Here is a 21,283-nt window from a genome sequence, read left to right on the forward strand (position 1 = left end):
TAGATGGTAGCAATCTATCCTTCCAGTGTTGTGGCCCTGGCAACAACCTGCAACAAGTTATTATTCAGGGCTAGAATCTAACAGGACGTAAATGCTAATTCTCCAAAGCATGCAATGTATCGAGGATTTGGTGTTAAATTCAGACACGTTGTTTTCATCAGTTTAGACTCATTTTTCAAGATGCATTGAACAGAGGTGTGGAACGGAGGCAGAAATGCAGCGGGGCTCAAAAGATGAACACAATCTGTACTGAGACGCTAGTTGAATATTGCAAATTCCCAAACTATTTTTCCTCAAATGTAAGTAATATAAATTGGTATCAGAAAAGAAAAAAATAACTGTATAAACACATTCGGCAAAATTTTAACCATTTCATCATTGAGTCCTAAGAGTATCAAGGCAAAACAAGGCAGAAGAGCCATTTTCATATTCAAGTCAAATCACTGTGCTTGAATCTAAAATTTTCAGAGGTCTGAATGGATGATAGCAAGGAAACATCCTGATTGTATTAAACTCCACAATTAGTTTTTGAGGCAAATTTGAACTCCACGGTATTCAAATGTTTATGATTGCCCTTGGCAATCTCACTGTAGCTTCAAAAATGCCAGCAAATGAAAGTGCCAAAAATGCCCCCCCCCCCCCCCCCACATCTGATACTTCAGTTGTTAATTTACAACATCAAGTATAACTCACCAGTTAAGGGTGATGATGCAGCACTCATCCGTAATGTACATCTCAGTTATGTATCAATTTAACACAGAGCGGATTCAAATGGCGCACACAATGTTTACCAAACCTTACGACAGACAGTGTAAACACATCGCATATGTTCGGCTGATTAGCACCATGACTGCCTATTTACCTCATCACACGTGAACCAAGATCAACATGGAAGATGAAGAACTGATGAAAACACATCGGCGCTCTGAGCCATCTACCATCAAATGCGGACAATGAAAGTTTCACGTAATTAGCCCGGCATATGTAAGAACGTGACTCTCGCGAGTTACGAACTCGAATGATTTCAAGTCGGATTAGCTTGGGGCTGTCACGCAACTGCTCCTGCGCGCAATGTCAAATCGCAAGCATGGTGGAAATGAAAGGGTTAATTAACCGACGGGGGTGACGGTGGGTGAGCAGCATACGGAGTGATAGAATAGCTTTTGAATTATGGAACAGTGGAAGGCTGCGGCTGGTGGCGTCCGGCCATATGTCAGCGAATACCGCATGTGTCTAACCGAGGGACAGCTGGTCAGATTGCTCATGTTCAAGCGAGTTAGAGAGCAATCAATCAAAATGGGGCAGCTTGTTGAGTTGTTTAAACGGGTCTGGAATACAGCGCCTGTCTATTGTTGGTGCCATTAGGGATTTGTCAGGTGTCGAAGATTACGAAATGGGTCCTCAAAAGAAACATCACCTTGAGTGTATCACGTGCAAGATGATTTCACATAAAGCCGCAGTTGATGAGACGCCAGTCATGACATTATTACACATACGATTCCGGAGTTACATCTGCTTCCGACCGACCGTCGTTGAAAGCATTCAAGGCAAGTTCAATTCAATTCAAGGCTATACTTTCTTCCTTCCGCACCTTTTAGCTGTTGGCAAGTTGTAGAATGGCCATTTATAGATTTGAATCAATATTTGAGAGACTCTATTTTGAGCAGAAAGCTTCAGTGCATTGCAATGTGGCCCACTCTCTCAATTTGAAATGTGAATCAGAAAATGCATTATTGACTGCGGTCGATTTTCAAATTGCTCCCACTAACGTGACCAGTGAGGCAGACGTATCAGTTGTTCATTGACCAATTAATAATTGTTTCACGTGTCACAATTTACCATGAATGGTTTATCAGAGGGCGGCCCGGTAGTCCAGTGGTTAGCACGTCGGCTTCACAGTGCAGAGGTACCGGTTTCGATTCCAGCTCTGGCCTCCCTGTGTGGAGTTTGCATGTTCTCCCCGGGCCTGCGTGGGTTTTCTCCGGGTACTCCGGTTTCCCCCCACATTCCAAAAATATGCATGGCAGGCTGATTGAACACTCTAAATTGTCCCTAGGTGTGAGTGTGAGTGTGAATGGTTGTTCGTCTCTGTGTGCCCTGCGATTGGCTGGCAACCGATTCAGGGTGTCCCCCGCCTACTGCCCGGAGACAGCTGGGATAGGCTCCAGCACCCCCCGCGACCCTAGTGAGGATCAAGCGGTTAGGAAGATGAATGAATGAATGAATGGTTTATCAGATACAATAAAAAACTAAGCAAGATAATATTTTTTTTTAAGTTTAAAAGGTGCACCTGCACCTTAAATAGTAGCCCCATATAGTATAGCCACCTGATTTATATGGCTGTAGAGTAATCTGCAACAGGTTGAGCATTTATCCAGCTGCTAGGTGCTAATTCAAATTTACTACTATAATTTGGAGTGAATTTTCCATTTCTAGAATTTATTTGGACCCCTTCGAAAGCACAATGTCAATTTAAAAAAAACCCAGGTGGCCACACTGCTTGCGTCGTATCTGCCTCGTGTGAGTGTTCCCAGTGAACCGCAATCTTAAGTGTGTCCGTGTCTTTCTGTACTTTCTCCAGCATAAAGCTTTTTTTTTTTTTTGTCATTGAGGCTGCCCAGATGATGCATTATGCATATGTAGCGTGTCTCTGGTGCTTACAGAAGGTCAGCGTGTCAGCTTGACAGTTTAAATCTATGAAATAGAAACCTGCTATTCACATCACAGTTGCAGCAGAAGCAATGCGGCTACTTGCCTACACAGCATGACATGATGGAGATGCACTCTGTCTCTCGGTCTCTGCTGGGTCCCAAACCGTATGGTCACCCTGATCAATAGTCTCTGTTACACATGATATATTTCCCATGGCTACGACTTGCTGCTTTGCTCCATCCGTTCCATTCGCCTGCCTGTGCTCGCCCTCAGCTTCCCCGCGAGGGCTTTTAGGTATTTGAACCGCCGTTACTGTTGAAACACTCCCGTAAACGGTCATATCATTTTAATTGGACGTAACCTGGAAATTTCTCACCAGAATGAGAGATCAAAAATAAAAATAAAAATGAGGCTCAACGAACCCCCCCTAAAAATATATATATATATCACAGCTACCTTCCTCTCATTAATTGCTTATCATCGTTGCACAATGAGACGCATGCATCAATACGATTCCTACTTTAGAGTTGATTAGAAACACTCATTGAAGTGTGCCCTGATTGAGATTGAGGCGCAGTTCTCCATATGAAGCAACATTTCACTTGTTTTAAACAGCACCCATTTGTTCTCTTTTCGAGGGGGGTGGGGGTTGACAGACTCTATCTTGGGATGCATGTATTCTCATTAGTGCTTCAAACTTTCAAAACATCATTTACAACTGTGAATGTTAGACCTGTAAATAGAGCAGACCTCTATTTCATATCAGGATTAGCTTTGCATGCGTTTGCATGCTTTTAAACATCTGCCCCCCCCCACACACACACACACTGGTGATATTCAACATATTGCACACCATTATTAGATTATGAAGCAGAAAACTAGGAGTTGATGTGTGAACACAGTAAGCGGGTTGGGTTGTTTAGTGTGCTTGGATGTTTGTGCAGCTCGGTGCAAAAATATGAAGTACGTTTTTTTTTTTTTTTTTTTTTAACGATGCATTATTAAAAAGGCTTTTACTAGTCCCAAGTGTGTTCTGGGATTAGAAAGCAAGTGGACAGCAATGTCCTTAAAACGTGCAATTTCAAAATTTCTCTATGTTTTGTAAGCTCTTTCTGTTACTTTCAGCATAGTTTTACACCATTGCATAGTACGGCCACGATCATAAACACAATAAATGACGTGTGTCGTTTTTGTGTGTTACTTTTCAGGCCTGTGTGCTAATAAGTTGTGAGAAGCAGGAAGGACATCCTCCTCTACTTCCGGGCCAAGTGAACGTCATGTGGACCAGATGCCTCCTCTTCCTGTCAACCTTGTTTGCTCCCATTGCCCTCGGTAAGAATGCGCAGAAGCTTCATTAGGCTACTTTTAGGGCCTTATTTCCATTCTGGGCGGCGCAAACGTAGCACAAAGCGCAGTCAAAATGTGTGCACAGGTGGAGTTCTCTTTCTTTTGGCATTTTACGCCGGTAGAATTGAGTGGAATGGGGCGATTGCACCTTTGTGAGCCACTGTGGGATGCAACGTCGTGTTTTCCCGGCCAATCTTCACGGCATCCCTCATTTGCATCAACATCAGGGTGACACGATTTTCTGTCCTGCTTTTTACACATTCGGGAAGTTAGCGATTATCGCAGCTGACGTTGCGTGCGAGATCGGAGTACATTGACTGCTTGTCAATCACAAGATCAACATGACAACCCTTCACTTTTACATTTATGTTTTTGGGTGGGTCTTCAGTCAACCTCACACGTGAACTCCACAAGAAAGGCACTGAGCCGAGTTTCAAAGCCACAACTGGTTTAATTTTCATTGGATTCCATACTGCACTGGAAACAAAGGACATTTTCAAACGACCGCCCACGTGAAATCATTTGCATCGCAGGCCAAGTACACTCCATGTTGGTACAGTACTGTGGTTGTTATTTTACTACACTTCATTGTCACATCCTCCATCTCATTTGAACAGCAGCCAAACACATCTCAGAAGAATTTAGTGTCTCGACATGCGCGTGACGTCGTCCAAGACAATAGTTTCAACTCCAATCTGTGTGATCTCAGTGGCATTTCAAGTTTCCACCGCAATAAGGGCTTCATTTTATTTTATTTTTTGCAAAACGGATTTCCATTTAGTTTGTAGCAGGATTACCGATGTGTGCCATTTTGCGTCTCTCCCACGATGCATGTCTATTTTGCTAAAGTGATTGCATGCACACGCGAGCAGGTGCACAGATGCCCCAATCGCATGTCTGCATATTTTCCCCTGTTGCTGCTGCACTTTGAAGTCTGCTAGAGGGAGCTCTGGTCTCTTGGACTTAATCCCATTAATGGCTTCTGTCAATCACGCCGTTGTGAGGAAAAGCTGCTGCGGATGTGAGCGCACACATCCACACTTCCCTCACGAGTGCACCTGCACATGCAGACTAACGGTGCATGCATGGGTAATGGTGAAATAAGCAATTGTGCTATACACACACACACACACACACACACACACACACACACACACACACACACACACACACACATTTTTTTAGCTTTAATGCCACAAGATGAGTTTCATTCAAAGGTATTTGCATCAATGTCTAAAGAATAAGTCGACATATGCAAATGGTGCTTGTTGATACTTAAGCAGGATTAGTTGAAACAAAGACCGTTTAGCTTGAGGACACACGGGAACCCGCGCTGCAGCCTCTGCATGGAGCCGTGGCTTGTCATTAGGCTAAGGGATGCATGCATGATGGGGAACATTCTTCTTTGACATTACCCATGTAAATCACTGCAGTGTTCTTCCTGGTTCTACTGGAGCGTGACTGCTTGTATAATTATACTGTACATTGAAGGATCTCTGGCAAGCGCTGCTCTCCGATGTCTATCAACCCATCCAGACGATGCCATCCATCCATTTTATACCGCTTATCCTTTTCAGGGTCATGGGGAGATGTGGCCTCTGCCTGTTGACACCGTGAATTGGTTGCCAATCAACCATAGGACACTCACAACTGTGGTAATTGAGAGAGAATCGCTCCTAGGCCACCAGCATGAAATTCAGCCGTGACTGAAAGCAATGCAGTCTACATGAAATGTACGATAAATAAAACGTGCAGGAAAAAAATGCCCATCCACAAAGAGTCCGCAAATCCATCACTGAGACTTACGCAATCTGCATCGCGACAGACTACTTATGTTACGATACGATCAAGTCTCGGTTAATCTCAAATAATTCTCGGGACTGACTGAAGATCGTTGTTACTTTTATGTCTGCCTCCACTATGACAGATGTTGTGAATTGTTTCGTCCTGGGGTCACCCCCTATTCTGCATGTTTAGATGTTTCCCTCCTCCAACACACTAGATTCGAATTATCGGCTCATCAGCGAGCTCTGCCGGAGTCCGATAACAATCCCGATCAGTTGACTCAGGTGTGCAGGAGGAGGTCAACATGACTCACGGTTTAAACCACAGCCCAAGATTTGGATTTGGATCCTAACTGAAAGTGCTTGAGCACCATCTTGTGACATCATGGTATATCTCAGAATGAGAACAGAAAATGTGAAGAGGTGAATTTTGAATAGTAAAAGTTGAATTTGCGAATAGTGAAATAAAGTTTGATGGATTCCCGTGTTTTCCATTTCTAGCCAAAAGTGTTCTACTGCCACCATCAGACCTACTTTGACAAAAAAAAAGGTCACTATTGCCTGACAACAGGTTTATTTGTACAAACGTGACACTGAAGGCCGTCCACTTTCAACAAACACGCGACTTAGAACTTGACCCTCTTCTACACAGACGTGTTTTAACAATTGCTGTGCCACGTCATCAATCAAGTTGTCTAAAGTGAGTTGAAAACAGTCCAAAAAGGGACACGTCACCACAGTGGGAGCGCTGTGTGCCATTTTTTGGCCAAAGCCAAGGACTTTCGATATGCGAAATAAGCATGTGGATGGAGACTACATCCGAAGTGTAAACGTGGACGGATTTAAAATAAATTGTAATGCACACAGAGGGTCTCTTTTGTGACCTCCAAATGACACTCTGGGAGTTTTAGGGGGTGGCTGATTTATGTGACTTTCATAGTTTTTTTGACACTGCAAGGAAAAGCTGCTGCACTGTTCCTGTCTAAACCGAGGCAACTTTTCAGTCACTTGGGACCACTGAAGAAAAAAGTCACGCCTCTATAAAAGTGCACATGCAGGGAATGCGGGAATGGTTTTTCTATAATATGTTGCATCTCAGCCCCAAAATATTATTTTATAACTTTTATGGCAGGATAGATTGCAGCACACATAAATTGTCTGGTGCAGGACAGAGGAACACACAAGCTCTTGTTAGATGCTTCTCCTCACTGCTGTTTTGTTCATTCGTTGACAATAAAATGAAACTCGAACTAGAAAATGCGATTCCATCAAAAATTGAGTGAGACTACCCTTATACTGTTTCTGAGCTAACACGACAAAGAAAATAAGTCTGTCACAGCATATCAAAACCATTCTCGGATACAATGCAAATACAGTATGTCCCCTAAAGTCGATGAGAACAATAAAATAGGAGCCGGGAAATCTGATTTGATCTGACAAAGATTTGCTTAGGTCTTTGAATGAGAAATATTTAAAACATTCCTTGATTGGTTTATCACATAATGAGGAAAAGAAAACATCCACAGTAAAACAAGTTTTCAATCCAACGACAAAACTAAAGGTCATTTTTTTCATTCATTCATTCATTCATTCATTCATTTATTCATTCATCTTCCTAACCACTTGATCCTCACTAGGGTCGCGGGGGGTGCTGGAGCCTATCCCAGCTGTCTCCGGGCAGTAGGCGGGGGACACCCTGAATCGGTTGCCAGCCAATCGCAGGGCACACAGAGACGAACAACCATTCGCACTCACACTCACACCTAGGGACAATTTAGAGTGTTCAATCAGCCTGCCACGCATATTTTTGGAATGTGGGAGGAAACCGGAGCACCCGGAGAAAACCCACGCAGGCCCGGGGAGAACATGCAAACTCCACACAGGGAGGCCGGAGCTGGAATCGAACCCGGTACCTCTGCACTGTGAAGCCGACGTGCTAACCACTGGACTACCGGGCCGCCCCCATTTTTTTAATTTCTATCCAAATTGCAGTGGAATCCCATTTTGCTTTTGATGACCTTGCTTTTGTCAGTCCAGCCAAAATATGCTGATTCGATTGCAGCTCTATATTCATCATGACACACCTATTGAACAGGTCGAAGTGCACACGGCTGAATGTGGGGGAGAGCTGCAAAGCAATCCCTCTCGCTCTATTGCTGCTGAGAACAACATCCAAGTGATATTTTGACTCTCTCAGCAATGGCACACTAACACACGCTTTATCCTTTAAAATATCTTTTGCAGCGTTTGCATCAGTTGCTCACACATTAGCTCAAGCCAAAAACACTTGGCAGTTCAAGCGAGGGAATCGCCTTATAAGTCCATCGCCTCCTCTCCCTCACCTTTGCCTTCTCCTTTCCATCTCTTCACCTCATCTGCCACTCTCTTGTTCTTGGCCCAAATGTAAAAATCAATATCCTTTTGTTTCAGTCCCCGGAGGCGACGAGAGCGTCCAAATAAGATTGTCTGTGCCGTCTGCGCCTGCCAAGTTTGTGTCACCACTTACACCGGCACTGACACATTAACATGCACTCACACCTTGGCGCACGTGTGCTCAGACACATGGCTAAACGTTAGTCAGGACCAGATCTCCTGTATGGGAGAAGGCCGTGCGATTGACACAAATACGCAGTAGAAGTGAGTCTTTGAGAGGCGAGTCAAACACCGAGATCGGTTCATTTGGTGAGGATGCTAATAGAAGAAAAAAAAAGAAAGAAATAATGTGTCCTGCGGACAGAGTTTAGTGCATTAGGATTCATTTCAAGGTCTCTTGTTTGGAATGACATGTTTGTGTCATCATGGGGCCTTTATGCCCTATGGAGACCCTAAGTAAGGCAAAGCCAGTCTAGACTGGTCGCATCACAATAAAATGTATTGATCCCGGCGGACTTCAATTAAGCCCTCTCTTCAAAACTGACATTCAAGCTCACGAAGCAGTGATAAAGACGTTCAAGGAAATGCATATTAACAGCGTAATGACCCACTGGCCCACTACGCTGCTATACAATGCACACACAAACACAAAGCTTTTGATACCACGATGACACACATCTTTTCTGAAGTTTTTCTGAAGGTTGAGTCATAGCCTGTGGGTCCGCATGTGTGTGAGTGGGTGCGCGACTGCACGACCATGATCATTAGAGAGGACCTTTTCCGTAAATGTCATTTATATATCAGTCTTTTCTCAAAGCCATATTTTGCCATTATCACTGCCGAGCCCTCGAGAGATATGCTGATATTACGCAAAGCATGCCGTGAATTTATGTCTCTACATGTCTTCCTTTGTGTTTATATACGTGTTTGTGTGTGTGAGTGTGTGTGTGCATGTGTGTGTGTGTGGTGAAGGGCAGCAATAACTCGAATCCAGGCAACGTGTCATTGAGCTCATTCAGATTCTTCGCGTTTTTTGTGTAACCCTGATGCTAGTCCAACCAATGGCAGAGAGTCAGGGATGACGAGGTTACAAGAAAAGGGAACGCAAGAAATTTGCAGCTGAACCGCACTTTTCAGGGCTGTTTTCATTGGTTTTGTTGTTTGTTTTTTTGCAGCGTTCAGAGTATTAACTCATTCAATCCCAGCCATTTTCATTGGAGCAACCCCCTCAATCCCAGCGTTTTACTGGATTTTGACTGATCTTGCAAGGCCCACAGAATATTTGGTTCTAATGCTATATAAACATGGAGCATACCAAAACAAAGTCTGGACTCTCTTCTTTCCATTCCTCAGCAATTGGCATTATAAAATGGCTAAGATTCATGAAAATGGCGTGGGTTGTAGATGAACGCGGAGTCAAAAATTAATTCTAAGCGTCGCTAAGAGAAGTTCTCTTGATGTTCAAAATTTCTCAGTATAATCTTTTGTTTCACATGATGGTCCACGACGTGCAAAGAATCCAAAGAAAAATCAACCCTCCGAACTGATCTTTGTTGTTTTTTGAACTAAACTATTCTGAGAAGCTGAGCATTGTTCCCATTTTTAAAGGTGAGCGTTTTGCTTCAACTGCAGGCAAGGTTGATTAGTGTATTTGTCACTGCACACATTTTTCAAATGGAATGGCACAGCTGGTCCAGGCTCATTGGTAACATGGATAAAACAGAGTACCTCGGCAACAGCCTCATCTATCAAGGGATGATATCAGGTGCTCACAGGGATCTTTGCACTCCATGGATAGTGAATAACAACATCCAAGTTATTCCACAACAAGCAAAATCCCCCTTGGAGCATTCAGGTACACATCATCAGTTTCAGGCGCCAGATATTTGCCACATCATTAAATTGACGTACGAGTGTTACGATTATAGGGAGTGACGAGAACTAAGCATCGGCATATTAATAACATTTGAACAACGTAGCAGCTTCAATAAAATCCAACATCACGTAAACAGCAAAAAAAAAAAAAAAAAAAAAAAAGATTCCGCCAAGTACTTTGACTCGATTTCAAATTTAAATATGACTATATGGAGTGTGTGTCTAGTGAAGTACAAAGCCTGCCCAATTCTCTTTCGTGAAGGTCCAGACAATGTGTTTTCCCCCTTGGCAAAAACCACATTGAATCCAGGTCAAACAAAATCCAGACCGACCACGTCAGCAGCAAACCAGTGCATCTCTCTACTTTTTTTTAAAGAGTCTGACAGATGTTTCGTCAGCCAATGGGGCATCATCAGATCAACTCATTTAAAAATCAAGGGAGTGAAAAACAGCCGCCAAAGAAGATCTGGGGCAAATCTGTCATTTTCAGTCTCACCGGGATTGGTGACATGTTTCCTTTTTAAGCGCTGAGAAAGTGGACATTTGCATTGAATCTCAAGCCAGAGAGCATAATTAGGCATCAGCAACTTTGAGTTATCTTTTGTAAAAACCATTAATTGCCAGAAAATGAAAATGTGCTGTTTCTCAAATAGATAATTGCTCTAAAAAGAACAACATAAGGAATCTGAAAAAAAAAACCACAGTTGTATTTAGTGTGCCAATCAAAATAACTCCCCGTGTGTATTGCAGCCTCCAGCCGCGCTCCAATCCCCATGGCGGTGGTGCGCCGGGAGCTGTCGTGTGAATCTTACCCCATTGAACTCCGCTGCCCTGGCACGGACGTCATCATGATCGAGAGCGCCAACTACGGCCGAACCGATGACAAGATCTGCGACTCGGATCCGGCCCAGATGGAGAACACTCGGTGCTATTTGCCTGATGCCTACAAGATCATGTCGCTCAGGTCAGTGAGTGTGCCAAATCATAGCTGGATGTGTGCGATGTGTTCTTATATGGGTGGCCTTCCTTTTGGAAACAAGTCTACCATAACACCAGCAGACCTCAGCTAAATTGATTCCATATTTACAATTTCTTTTGGACCTTTTCTTTTGGAAGAAGAAAAAAAACATATCTATGCAGATGCCAATATAATCTAGTCAAGTGCAAGGATGGGCAACTTAACTGATGGGGAGGGTGGGCACAATTTTTCATCAGTGCTACTTGAGGGGCAAAATAGGACCATGCACTTCCTTAACAGACACATGACAAAATGCCATTTTACATCTGGACAAAATACACGGACATCTGTTTTTTACTGACCCAATGTTCCTCACAGTATCTTGATATATTTCATTCTCAATGCATGTTGAAAAGATCCAGCCACCCACAACAAAGAATTTGAACAATCAAAAAAAATATATAACCACACACTGTGGTTTCATTTTTACAGTGCAAAGAGCTCTCAGGCATAAAAAAAAAAGTTTCCATTCAGTGATGTGTACCAAATACCGTGGTGGGGAGTATAAATTTGCACTTTGAACATCGCTACTTACTTATATTTTAAGTTTTACTTTCATATGAGGATTATAAATATGTAAAAAAATAAAAAGTAAAAAATACAAAAATAAGTTCTTGGATGACAACTTCCCTAATGCCTGTCTGCCTGTATGTGACAAAAAATAAACACAAAAAAAAAAAGGACAGACAACTCTCTCTCAATGCCATCCGATATGAGCGGGAGAAGTGAGCGCGTTGTCAACCGCTCATTTTGTATTCATCCTCTTAAAGTATCAGTGTCAAATTCTACACTTCCCACATGCTTACTAACTGCACTGAACTTGACGGCAAACAAACACAACATGGAAATGTCACAGTATGGCAGCACTCCTGTCACACCTGGTGAAACGGCAGGGAGGAATAAAAAGGGAAAAGTCTGACGTAGAAGCCAAAGTAAATTGTCCTCTGTTGCACAGCGTCATCCATTTGTCACATTTTAAGGAGAATTACCACCGTTCTTGCAAGCCGACCCCCCAACCCCACACCACAGAGTTGTTTTTTTTTTTTTTGTCGTCCATAAATGAGTCACCGGTAAATGCCAGTGGAGGCATAAACAGTGGAGCTCATCGAAACAATTCATCATCTTTCCCTGAACCAAAGCAGGTGTTTTTATTCGGAAAGCAATTCACACTGCGGATGCAACAACACATACAAATCTTTTGGCAACACATCCTCGAAGACACTGGCACTGGGCCATGTAATTACACTTGTTGCGGTTGAACTCAAGTTATCGAGCGCCTGGTAATAACCTCCGCGGAGGAGCTGCAATTTTTGGTGGTTTGTTATGGATTTAGTAAAAGGTTAGACGTTGTAATGCCATTTTCTTCCCCGTCATTTGAATGGTGACTTGATCATGCATTTTAACTACGCCTTTCGTATTTGAGTTGATCAGTGCGAACCACAGCACTTTTTATTTTCTTGTTCCAATTTTTAGGAGTGATCCATTTTCCCTCTTCTCTTAAAGTGGAAAGGCAAAGAAAATTAAGTACATTTGAGCTGGACATCCCCCGAGATAACATGAAAACTCCATTGAAAGCTTGGTGGTCACCATTTAAAAGGGAACAAATTGACTGACAGAGGCCATTTTGGTTTTGCTGGATTTACCTTTGTTTGAAGATAAGCCGACAAGAGGTTCGATACCATACGTTTGTTTACTTCTATGTTGTCACTGTGGCTTCTATAATGGCTTAGAATTCAGTAAATGCAAGTAAAGTTATATATGCGCCACTTGAAGGTAGAAGTAATCAGACAATAGAAAAAAAAATCAAATAAAGGCACTAAATCATAATTGGGCATTAAGACCTACAGTGCAAATCTAGCTCGAGAGGCTTGATGAGAAGTAACTGGAACATTATAGCGGAACAAAAAGCAATGCTCTGTGAAATGAGGATGTCCAGACAGAACTAATTCATTATGGCACCATGAGTAACTTCATTTCCTCACATCAAGTCCCATCCTCCCATTATTTTCACTTGTGCTACTTTCATCCTCACCTCCCCTCCAAGTCCACCCCCGACACACACACACACACACACACACACACACACACACAGAAACACACATCATAACGTATCTCTATCTAGCCACCTGTCTTTTTCACGAGACGGCGCTCTGATTGCGACTGTTTTGGCCTGCCTTCCTCTCACCATTCTCTCTGGCAGCTGCAGCTTGTGTGGCCACTTTTCCTACTGCACTTGCCATCCATAATTTATACACCATACTTGCTCAGGTATACACACACATTTCTGTTGTGTCACATGCAGCTTTCACTGCCCAGAGGCAACACCAGACTTTAAGTTCCAATTAGCAAAGCCAGAGGCCAAACTAAATCTTAAGGGATACCCTGTTAGAGATGAGTCAGACCAAAAACTGCACTTTAGCACATCTGCAGTCGTGCATGTCTGTGTGTGCCTGTGTGTGCCTGTGTTTGTGTGTGTCTCAGAAAATTGTGTGAATTTGCTTAAAACTCGTCAAGAGTAAGCCCTCACAACGGGGCTTTGAAAACAGTACAGAATTGGTAAGGTAAAATGCAAAAGAAGAAACGAATAACAGATTATTAAATTGCAAAAACAACATTTCATTCAAGGAAGCCATCAGCCAAAATCATTGACAGAAACACGATCAAGACATTAAAAAAAAAAATCCAATTGACCTGACACTTAAAAATTCGTTTGATTGAAATAAATCATCTTCCGTACCGCTTGATCCTCACTAGGGTCGCGGGGGGTGCTGGAGCCCATCCCAGCCGTCTCCGGGCAGTAGGCGGGGGACACCCTGAATCGGTTGCCAGCCAATCGCAGGGCACACAGAAACAAACAACCATTTGCACTCACACTCACACAGGGAGACCGGAGCTGGAATCGAACCCGGTACCTCTGCACTGTGAAGCCGACGTGCTAACCACGGTAGTCATCCATCATCAATATATATATATATATATATATATATATATATATTATATATCACCAGTCCATTTTGTCCGGTGGAGCTCTAATAGGCTACGGCTCACCTACAACTACAAACGGTATTAATATATTATGTATGTATATATACATATACATACAGATATTAATTAGAGCTCCACCGGACAAAAAGGACTGGTGAGGTCAGAGGCCAGTCAGCTGCAAGGCACATAAAGGTACCGACAACTATTTATGCTCTCATTCACAAAAATAACTTGGACATTCTAATCCGCAAAAGCAAGTTGGCCTTAATGAAGGTTCCACTTTCACCTATGTCGATAATAACTTCCAAATAGACCCAAAAGGAAGCGAAAGGAAGTTTATACCTAATAGGCTCCAGATATTAGCGTTGGTACATCATCAAACAGCACCTTCTTCTCTCCTGTGTTTCATTCTAAATGACATTTTTTTTTCCTGAAGGCGCCTCTGCCTTAACCATCTATTGCTTCCCAACTTGCGCAACGATTTCTGTTGAAGCTTTGCTCCCGGTGACACAATCCTAATCGAGTTTCTGTTTTCCTTCAATCATTTTTCCATCACTTATCCTCTTCAGGATCACTGGTGACCTGGAGACTCTCCATTCTGATTCTGGGCAAGAGGCAGGCCCACCCCTGGGCTGGTCGCCAGCCAATCACAGATGACACATAGCCCACTGTGTAAACAGACAACCATTCACACTCACATTCCCACCTACAGTGTGTATAATTTAGGAGTCTTTAATTAACCTAGCATGTACTGTATGGTTTTGGAATGCGGGATGAGGTTGGAGAGGACACAGACAAAAGGCACTCAAGGATGGAGAGAACATGTCAACTTCACACAGGAGGGATTCAAACACAAAACCTCTTGAAATTTATAGATTTTATTCCTAGTCAGCCCTTGTTTTTTTTTCCGAAGCAGCAAACTTTTTTTTTTTTTTTCTGAAACGTTATAGCTGCAAATTACAACGCTTCGGATTGCAAAAGTTCTTATGGGTCAACCTTAAAAACAAATCATAAAAATAAACCCAAAATACGTATGTGCTAGAACACAAGTAAAGACTTCTAATTAGCGTCAGAAATATGTTTCGGTACACATACAAGCCATCTCTAAATAAAATTATTTGTAGACCATTGTTTTCATTTTTCATGTTTCAATAATTCCCCAATTTTAACAACAAAAAAATTAACATTAAAGTTTAAAAAAAAATCATGGTCTAATGTCATTCAACTCAACACTACTCAACTGTATTTATAGAGCACTTTCAAACAGCATTTCAAAATACAGAATATGACAAAATTAGTGAAATACTGTGCCTTTTCCTCATCTAGTCTGGCACGCTCTCATTGTGCGACTGTATTGTCGTTGGAATTCAACTCGACTGGGTGATTAAATCAGAGCATGTTCCGCCTGCCCAGTGTTTCCTCGCTATCACATCCTCGCTTTGCTTCCTGCTCCAGCTCACCGAGGCCAAAGAGCTTTTGTGTGTGTGTGTGTGTGTGTGTGTGTGTGTGTGAATGTCTGTGTGTGCGCGCGTAGGTGTATGCGTTTTATGTGCATTGGTGTTGTGCGAGTGTGTGCCCGTACCACATAATTGGTCTTGATATCAAAGCCTCATATCTCCAGAGGGTCTCACAAGGCTTCTCAGGAAACCCGGAGAGGACCTGATATTGCAGCATTTCCCAGATTATCTCCCCTTTGGGGGACTGGTGGGTTGAAGGTTGAAACAAAGCGGCGACCATGAAAGTTACGCCAAATCTGTTTTAAGCGTGATAGTGGCATCACTTGAGCCGGGCCACTAATACACTAATACAAAATGGCTCCTGGTAATTTTATTGTTGTGTTTTTTTTTTTCAGTTCCTTCCACTTCTTTTGTTTCTTATAATTCGGTGTCCCAGTGGGTTTCAAGGAAGTCATGATGGTTAAATCCCTGCAGTTTTTTAAAAATTTTATTTTATTTTTTGCGGTTGGGTGCAGATTAAAGCATGTCCAGCGGGAGTTGTAAGGAGGCGTGTGATTCTTGCTGCAGTTCAGTGGTGCACTATAGGAGAGTACAGCAAGGCGAAAAGGTGTGATGCCTTCAAGTGATGCTGTTGTGTTGACACAAAGCTAGCCTGATGGCTTCTCAGGATATGCTTCACAATGCGCCACTTGTCCCTTACCAATACTTGAGTGCCACATGGCCACCTTTCAGCACTCTCTCTCTCTCTCAAGACGAGTCACTTGAGAGGCGCAAAGTGTGGACACGATGGCCAATGTTACACACTCCACTTGGCTGCCTCCCCCACCACTTTCGGCTTTGAAAATTACTTGCGGACTTCAAACAGACTTTCTCTCGACAGCCCCGCGTTGCCTCTCCCACCTTCTGTCACCTTGCAGGCCCCTCCTCGCTTTCTTCCTCCCTCCTCTTTGCATCGGTCACTGCACGATTCTGCCTTAAGCGATCCTTCAGCGCATAAGAAAAGACACTTGTTTTTTCCAGGCCTGTCCAATACAAAATAATCTATTGGTATTTTGCGGTGGGGCCAAGACGTATTTCTTCTTAACGTACTCTCCCTTCTCCGATGTTTCTTTTTTAAATGCGAGTGCATGGCAATTTACTAAAAAACAGAAAGGCAGCAATTTTTTTTAGATAATCAGAATTGTTCAGCCACTTGTTGCTTGCCAGAGTGGTTGGGACTGAATCAAAAGCCTGAGAAAGGTTTTGCATATTTCAGCCACGTTGAGACTGTTTGAATGGCATTCAGTGTCTGACATTGAGCCTTTAGAGTGGCAGCCATGTGGAGCCTCCATGAGCCACGTATTGGTGGCCCTGCCAGAAACGGGACTGGTCTCACATAGTCATGATAGAATATGATTTCAGTTTCAGTCGGGGGAGTGAGGAAGACGGGAGGGGGGGGGGGGGTCATTTGTGGTGTCTTTACACTGTTTTATTTAAGAACTTAAGATGTGTTGTAGGGCTGAATGAGAATCAAAATCGTAATCATGATTGACATTTTTATTATGATTCTCGAATTTGAATAGGTTTTATTGTGATTCTTATTTTCCCATAATTGTCCAGCCCTACTATTTAGTTAGTTGTTTTGTAACAATGTTGATACTAGCCCAGTCGGGAAGAGTGTGACACTGTGCCTGGGCCATCGGGCCATCTTGAATGTTGGACCCTGTGCATGAAAAAAAAAAAAAAAGAATGTGGTGTTTTTATGTTCATTCATTTTGCACATGCATTATAATTCTCGGTACTACTAAATATAAACACATGCCTAAATAAAAGTAAAGCCGGATTTTCTGTCAGTGTATACTTTCATTCCTGTCATGTTTTCGAGGTGGGAGGTAGAGGACCCCAAAAAGCAGGGAGGCAGGGTGGACTTAACAAGATGTATTGAACAAGACCAAAAACACGAACATGAGCACGAGCACGAGCAGATACAACCAATGCCAAACACAATGACTCGACACCGACTGGTCAGGTATGGAGTCCTTTTAACAGAAACATTAACTAATGACACAATGACCAACAGGTGTGCCACTATAGGAAGAGCCCAACGGTGCCAACTGTTGGTCACAAACAGAACTACTCTCTGGCTTTGACTGCAATACAACCAGGTCTATTCCCAAACTGACATGACAGGCATGCAATAAAAACATTGTAATCCTAAACTTATGAGAATGAGGAAAATCAATGTAGGGTCATGAAATCCCACTGTGCAGAATATCGTCATTCATAAATAGATTCAAATTGTATGCATAGTTTAGCCTATCACAAATACTACACGTTAATGTGTAGGGAGATTTTTTTTTCCTCAAATATCGTCAATATTGTGCAGGGAAATAATTACACCTTCTCCAAGGGACTATATCCAGTATCACCACAAACCCCCAAAAGATTGCTTTTATTCTGTCATTTTGTGACAGGAAGGCTGATATTCATATTTTCATATGATTGTATTATTATTTTAATTATGTATTGTTGCATAGTAATCATTGCCACAGAATGGGGAAGAATCACTGTTGTTTTCTTTCTTCTGGAGGAGTATTGCTCTCAAATCATTTTGGCTGTGTTGAAACAAAAATGATAATGCTGCGAATTGCCGTCACTCAACTATTGAAAATTATCGTTTGCAAAAGCAAGAATTTGTCATAGACTAGCAATTTGCACGCATATCCGTTAAAAGGTATGTTTTAATTGAAAGCTAGACTAGAAAAACATTGTTATTTTGTCCCTGAAAAGAAAATGTGCTTTCCTTTTTTTCACTGTCATTCTGAATTTTGATCAAAATTTTCCTCTCTCTCTCTCTCTCTCTCTCTCTCTCTCTCTCTCTCTCTCTCTCTCTCTCTCTCTCTCTCTCTCTCTCTCTCTCTCTCTCTCTCTCTCTCTCTCTCTCTCTCTCTCTCTCTCTCTCTCTCTCTCTCTCTCTCTCTCTCTCTCTCTCTCTCTCTCTCTCTCTCTCTCTCTCTCTCTCTCTCTCTCTCTCTCTCTCTCTCTCTCTCTCTCTCTCTCTCTCTCTCTCTCTCACTCTCACACACACACACACACACACACACACACACACACACACACACACACACACACACACACACACACACACACTCTGGGCGTCATAGCTTTGAGGTTAAAGTGCAGGGGCTTATTACGGGTGTAGACCGCTGCTTGTATTTAGCCTGGACCTTATCTTTACCAAATGTGCCAGGCTGCAGTCACACATGACCCCGCGCCAAAGCCCAATATTAAAGTGTTACGCAGCATTATAAAATCACACAACCGTGCCCAAGCTGTGCGTGCACACACACACACACACACACACACACACACACACACACACACACACACACACACACACACACACACATACGTGTTTTGGTGCATTTTCAGGACGTCCGTTTGTTCACCCGACATATGGGTACATGCCTTTCCCGTGGTCCTACAGGCTCCAAAAAAATATGGTAACCATGAAAAAAAATCAGGAAGACAGCCATCTACTCAGATTTTGGCTAGGACGTAATTTTTTTTTGATTTATGACAAAACTACTACATATGAGGACATTGACAGGTTTTTGTGTATTATGGAGACAGTCACCTCAAACACACTACCATTTCATGTTTTTGTGAATTTTGAGCCCCCTGGATACACATCATTTTCAAGTATATATGACTTATGAAGACCAGCGAAGAGTAAAGTGTGTATTTTTAAATTGACTCATGTTACATACCAACAGTATATGTTAGGCACATGTGTCCAATTGTCATGCTCGGGCATGGGGAGAACTCTACAAAGGAAGGATGCCCAGATTCAAACATTCAAATATCAATTGCTGAACTGTGAGGCGAATGTGCCAAACAGTCGTTATACCCGTCATCCCTCAAATATTCACATTAATAATACAAGATAGTAAAATAAGCTGTGAAGAAGAAGAGACGGTTAAATATGTGGTCAGTCCACTTTCTTATTTTTTAATTGCTGACAATATGAAATTATGAACACAGAAAACATGCCACCTCCTCTCCATGACACAAAGCACTGCAATAGATGAGGGTTGTTTGAACTGAAGAAGATTATGTCAAAATGTGAATACTGCGATGAAGAATTTTTAATGAATCTGGCCATATATTGTGCCATGTGTGTAGCAACTTCTTTAGCTACCGTTAGACAAAAGCAACTTTTCAAAAAGTATTGAAATTCTTGAAATAGGATGAATTCAAATGTTTTAGGGTTTTTCCGAAATATCACCTCAAACCTAATAAGCCTATCTTTTGTGAGAAGTTTGTATATCGTACGTACGTTTATATACAGCAGGAGTGTCCAAGGTCGGTCCTCAAGGGCCGCTGTCTTTTTGTTTTCCAGCTCTCCCAGGATGTTCTAATGCTGCATCAGAGCTGACTGATGAACTGATCATCTGAAACAGGTGTGATGCAGCCGGGAGAGCTGGAAAACAGGCACGACAGTGGCCCTCCAGGCCCAGATCGGGACATGCCTGATATACAGTATAATTTACATGTTCATACATCTTCAAGGATTTTCCAAATTACTCTTGAAGATCATGAAACAACAAACGTGAAACACAGTATCCAACAACAAATATGAAATCCATAATTGACCATCCCACCCTAAATGCACCGTTGCTATTGATTTAGTTAACTTGAACTGAAATGTACCCAGACGTGCTCGCATTTCAATGGACTAGCCATTCATTTCCCTTTTTAATGCAGTTATATCCTGTTGTGGATGTAGTTTTTGATGGACACCCAGCCTCTGTCGTTCAGAGCTGCTGGCTCTGCGTGGAGACAGGACTCACAGCTCGTTTTACCTGAAACTTTATGGCTTGTTATGAAATCAAACATATGTCGCTCAACAGCCTTCACTTCATAATCTGTCCACGTGCGGCTCTTATTCCCACCTGTAAAAGAAGGCATTATTTATTAAAAATGGAAAAATAAAATAATCAAAATAAGATATTCCAGGAAATAATGAGAATTTTGAAAATTTGAGAATTTTGAGAATTTATCTCTCATTCCATTCATGGTCTCCAGAGGGTTCAGTCAGGTCACTTGGTGTCTGGAACATAACATTACGGTGTCAAAATATTCAGCATTCTTCATTCTGACCAGTTAAGAAATGAATAAACATTAATTATCATTGAACATTGCTCACGGGAGAGTTTGGGATGAATATACCACACTATAGAAAGTTAACACTGTTCAGTTCTGTGGAACAGCAATATGGGGACATTCGAACACAGGCTCTCCAGAGTTAGGTTAAGACAAAAGTCATGTCACCTGAAACACACTCAGGTTTTTCAGGTCTGAAGAAATATGAGGACATGACGACTGAAATCATGGAGAGTCCATGTTTCTGATTTATAACTTCTCCTGTGTTTGTCAAAGAAAGCTGAAAACTCAAACCTAGTATCTCATGATAAGACGTAGTAACCTGTTGTAAGGAAGAAGTGGATCTTCCACTCCTTTCTTGATCTTCAAAAGGTTTCATCAGGATCGGAACTCTTGGTGTCTGCAACATAGCAACAGTGCAGTGTCAGAAATATTCAAATTTATTCATCCTGATTAGTTAATAAATGAATAAACATTGTTATTCATTGAACATCGCTCACAGGAGGGTTTGGGATTAATATAAGACACTATAGAAAGTTAACACTGTTCAGCTCTGTGTAACAGCAATATGGGGACATTCGAACACAGGCTCTCCAGAGTTAAGTCCAGACAAAAATCATATCACCTGAAACACACTCCGGTTTTTC

The 21,283-nt window shown here is 42.2% G+C and overlaps 1 protein-coding gene across 18 annotated transcripts in view; it reads left to right on the forward strand.

The window, feature by feature from the left end:
* The window catches only part of adgrl3.1 (adhesion G protein-coupled receptor L3.1), a 164,511-nt gene that overhangs the window by 43,555 nt on the left and 99,673 nt on the right, over positions 1-21,283 (forward strand). For all 18 annotated transcript variants that reach the window (XM_052084581.1, XM_052084583.1, XM_052084585.1 and 15 more), the window contains 2 exons: positions 3,861-3,984; positions 10,782-10,995. In XM_052084581.1, coding sequence (XP_051940541.1) covers positions 3,930-3,984; positions 10,782-10,995 — 269 coding nt within the window. In that variant the 5' untranslated portion in view covers positions 3,861-3,929. The remainder of the gene's footprint in view (positions 1-3,860; positions 3,985-10,781; positions 10,996-21,283) is intronic.

Source organism: Hippocampus zosterae, chromosome 13 (assembly GCF_025434085.1).
Source record: "Hippocampus zosterae strain Florida chromosome 13, ASM2543408v3, whole genome shotgun sequence".
NCBI classification, from domain to species: Eukaryota; Metazoa; Chordata; class Actinopteri; order Syngnathiformes; family Syngnathidae; genus Hippocampus; species Hippocampus zosterae.